The sequence below is a fragment of the Eurosta solidaginis genome, chromosome 3 (assembly GCF_040869045.1).
Source record: "Eurosta solidaginis isolate ZX-2024a chromosome 3, ASM4086904v1, whole genome shotgun sequence".
Taxonomy (NCBI): Eukaryota; Metazoa; Arthropoda; class Insecta; order Diptera; family Tephritidae; genus Eurosta; species Eurosta solidaginis.
Window position 1 is genome coordinate 224,663,801 of NC_090321.1, and position 4,546 is coordinate 224,668,346.

The following is a 4,546-nucleotide window of genomic DNA, read 5'->3' on the forward strand; positions in this document are numbered from 1 at the left end:
AGAATTTGCCACAAACTTTAACACATACACATGTAGACAACAACTCCCAGCACAAGGCGCTCTCTGGAGAGCAATTGATGATGCGCTAGCCTTACCTTATACGGCGCTTTCGGAGCTCCTATAGTGGGGAGTCAAAACAAATAGCATGGAATGTGTGTATATGTATATGTGGGTGTGCGTATGTATGCACTCAATGATGCCGAACTAATAATGGGAGCAAAATTTGTGAGCGATCGCTACATAACAACAAAAACAAACGAGATCGAATAAAAAGCAATCATAATCATTCGCCGGAGTATTTATCCGATTGTTAAGAGTATTTGATATATGATTGTGTGTATGTGTTTGTATGCCGAGTGGGTGCTTTATCGCGCAGGAGCACAATCGTACGTCGTTATTGACTCAAAAGCGGAGGCGATGACGTTGTTGAGCGCGCAAGGCGATCAATCTATTTTTAGGCGTCTTCGTTTTGTAGAAAATTCATGTAAACACAACGAAGAGGAATTTTTTTATAATTGCACAGGTATTGGTGTTGCTGCTTTACAAGTGAGTATGTGTATGTGTATGCTTGTACGTTATTTGTTTAATTTGCGTTGGTGGCGAAATCTTCGTACCCGTAGGAGCTTTGCGGGTGTTAGTGACGTGTTTCTTTGCTGCGCTTCGGTTTTGTTTTTGCTTATTTTTTGTATGCCGAAGAATTTTTTGGATTTCTTAGATGATCAACTATGAAATGTATAGTTTTTAGTTGATTGGTATAAAATCGGCTGGCCATAGCCAAGGCACTTTAGTCAGTCAGTTGTGTTCCAAGGCGTACACATTTGCCATATTCCTTTGATTATTTCTTCTTGCTCGTGCTTTTAAAAACACAAAAACTCAGACAAAATGTGTGACGATGAGGTTGCTGCTTTGGTCGTTGATAATGGTGCGTGAAACAACAACAACATACAATAAGCAAATTTTGGATAGCAGTTTTCGAAAGGACTAACGCGTTTGCAGCAGGATGTGACGAAGGAGGTTGGAAGTGTAGTGAAAAGTGAAATTTGAAAAAAAAAAAACTAAAATTAAAATCAAAAGGGATTTTGATAGCGAATAAAAAAAATTGATGAGACCAATTTGGATGATCTAGATATGAGAAAGAATGCAGCTACTCGCTAGAAAATAGGGCGTTGGCAATGGTCAACATTGCATAATATTTTTATTTTTTTGGAGTGACCTCATTTTCTAGGAATTTGGAATAATAAAGAGTTTTCCCAATACCGTAAAATTTGATGTGGAAGGTTGCAAGGCCAAAAGTATTTGAAAGATATTTCAACAGTTTTTTTAAAAAAAGAATTAAAAGTAAAAAAGCTTGTACGAAAAGGAAATAATAAAATTGTTTTAAAATACATTTTTTGAAAATTTATGCAGAAGCCGCCAAATTTAATGTGGTACGATGAAAACACAAAGAATTAAAAAAAAAAGTTAAAATTAAAAAAAAATTACGATAGTTTAAGAAATATCAAATTTTTTTTTATAACTTTTGCAAACCAAACACATTCTAAAAAAAAAAATGTATAGTTGAGTTAAAATATTAAAAAAAAAATTCCAAACAAAATAATTTTTTTTTAAACACACATAGTTAATTTCTTCATATCTTAAAATGAAAACAGTTTTAGAAAAAAAAAATAATTTTGAAGCAATTAAACGTTGAAAAAAAATCTAAAATTAGATTTACGAAAATCATAAAAATTTAATAAAAATTTGAATACCGGTTATAAAAGGTGCGAGATTTAAAAAATTAAATTCTGAACAAAATAGAAAAAATAAAAAGAAAAATAGTCGGAAATATTTGATAGCATTAAATGAAAATTCTTTTCTCTAAAACTTGAAATTTTAAATTTTTTATTTACAATTACGTAATTAATACAACTTTATTAATAGATTCGAAAATTTTGAAATCAAAATAAATAATTTTCGAAAAAAGATATATACAAAAAAAATAAAATCGCATATTTTTGATAAAATTGAAAAACAAAAATTAATTATTTTTCTCCAAAATTTCTCTCATTTTGAAAAATTACCAAAAAACAGTTTTTGTAAAATAATTTGCATATTTGCTTGATTGAGGAGAGTAATACTCTGAAAACAAAAATACTTCGGAAAATAAGTGGAGGTCACAAGAATGAGAAAGAAATAAAAAAGTATTGAAAAGAAATTTATAAAAATTTGTAAATACATATTAATGCATTCTTAGTAAAACAAAAAGCTGAAAATAATTAGCCAAGTTGATCAATTTTGACGAATAATTAAAAAACGGAAAGCAATCTTTTATTTGAAAAAAAAACAAATTCTTCAAAAAAAAATTAGTTTGAAAAATGTGAATTAATTTGAGTGTGTTATTTTTTCTTTTCAAAATCAAAAAATTTCCCTAAAAAATAACGGAATAGTTTTGCAAAAAACTTAGGGTGGAACGAATTTTAGTTTTTATCTTGATAGCCTTATGAAAAACAGAAAATATTTAAACTAGAATCTCAAGTTAGGGGGGCCCAAAAACAAAAAAAAGACAGTATTTTAAAGAACTTAGTTTTCCTAAAATCATATTTTCCAAGAACAGTATTTTCGAAAATCCTTACTTCTGAAACGCCAAATTTCGGAAAAAAATATCGATATTGACCATAACATGAAGATGGAAAAGTCAAAAAGAAAAGCAAAGTAAATTCCATATAAAAATCATAGATATGGTTTGCGAAAATAATCCTATAGGTGGCATTCAAGAAAAACTAAAGTTTTAAGAGATGAAATTTTTTTTTTGGAAAAGTTAAAAGTAGGGCGATTTTTAATTTTACGTTATGTTAGTGCGCGCAATTCGCTTCGCAAACGGATATCTTCCATTTACCAAATTTCGCAAAACACACTTTTCACTGCACCGAAAAAATCTACGCCACGTCACCCCTGCACCAAAAAATGCTTAACAATCAATCGCACGTCGACTTTTTTTTCACATAAACTGAATTAACGCACGCTATTGTTTTCTCTTTCCGTTTCATTTACAGGCTCCGGCATGTGCAAAGCTGGTTTCGCCGGTGATGATGCGCCCCGTGCCGTCTTCCCCTCAATTGTAGGTCGCCCACGTCATCAAGGTGTGATGGTCGGTATGGGACAGAAGGATTCATATGTCGGTGATGAGGCACAATCTAAAAGAGGTATCTTGACTTTGAAATACCCCATTGAACACGGTATCATCACTAACTGGGATGATATGGAAAAAATCTGGCATCACACTTTCTACAATGAATTGCGTGTTGCCCCAGAGGAGCACCCAGTCTTGTTGACTGAAGCCCCATTGAATCCAAAGGCCAATCGTGAGAAGATGACCCAAATCATGTTCGAAACCTTCAACTCACCAGCTATGTATGTTGCCATCCAAGCTGTACTTTCCTTGTACGCTTCCGGTCGTACCACCGGTATTGTATTGGATTCTGGTGATGGTGTCTCACACACTGTACCAATCTATGAAGGTTATGCTTTGCCTCATGCTATCCTCCGTTTGGATTTGGCTGGTCGTGATTTGACCGACTATCTGATGAAGATCTTAACTGAACGTGGTTACTCATTCACCACCACTGCTGAGCGTGAAATCGTACGTGATATTAAGGAGAAATTGTGCTATGTTGCTTTGGACTTTGAACAAGAAATGGCTACTGCTGCTGCATCCACCTCATTGGAGAAATCCTATGAATTACCCGATGGTCAAGTGATCACCATTGGTAATGAACGTTTCCGTTGCCCAGAATCCCTCTTCCAACCTTCATTCTTGGGTATGGAATCTAGCGGTATTCACGAAACTGTCTACAACTCCATCATGAAGTGTGATGTTGATATCCGTAAGGACTTGTACGCTAACATTGTTATGTCCGGTGGTACCACCATGTACCCAGGTATTGCTGATCGTATGCAAAAGGAAATCACTGCGTTGGCTCCATCAACCATCAAAATCAAGATCATTGCCCCACCAGAACGTAAATACTCCGTATGGATCGGTGGTTCCATCTTGGCTTCCCTCTCCACTTTCCAACAGATGTGGATCTCAAAAGAAGAATACGACGAATCCGGCCCTGGCATTGTTCACCGCAAGTGTTTCTAAGCAGTTACTACAACAACAACAACTACTATTATCATCATTTAGTACTCACCGTAGTAATAGTACACTTTTCGTACTATGTGTTCATGCTAATGTGGTTAGTGCTGTTGCTGAAGATGAGGTCATAATTTTATTGTTCTGGCTAATAACGATGAAGCTGCAGTATCAAGCCATATGGGCTGCCAACAACACATGCCATCAGAGATGCCCGCCCATACGTTTAATTTAATGTATTTTTGTATATTTGTTTTTAAATGTTTATCAACTAAGATCGAGCAACGAAGATATCTGGTTCCAGATCAAAGATTCATACTGACTGATGAAAAGGAATTAATACTAAAAAAAAAAGAAAAAAATAATTGAGAACTAGTTTTTATGTTTTATGTTCATTTATGTAATTTAACTAAATATTTATCGAGACTTTTA

The 4,546-nt window shown here is 34.0% G+C and overlaps 1 protein-coding gene across 1 annotated transcript; it reads left to right on the forward strand.

The window, feature by feature from the left end:
* The first annotated feature begins 765 nt into the window (after window positions 1-765).
* Act57B (Actin 57B) lies at window positions 766-4,213 on the forward strand. The gene is made up of 2 exons (XM_067775286.1): window positions 766-922; window positions 3,033-4,213. The coding sequence occupies exons 1-2, from the start codon at window positions 883-885 to the stop codon at window positions 4,121-4,123; spliced, it is 1,131 nt and encodes a 376-aa protein (XP_067631387.1). The 5' UTR covers window positions 766-882; the 3' UTR covers window positions 4,124-4,213.
* Window positions 4,214-4,546: the final 333 nt, after the last annotated feature.

What these genes read in the sequence shown, in the direction of transcription:
- Act57B (XM_067775286.1), top strand. Translation starts at nt 883, where the DNA reads ATGTGTGACGATGAGGTTGCTGCTTTGGTCGTTGATAATG. An exon ending in TGCTTTGGTCGTTGATAATG is followed by an intron (nt 923 to 3,032) that starts GTGCGTGAAACA and finishes TTTCATTTACAG; the next exon opens with GCTCCGGCATGTGCAAAGCT.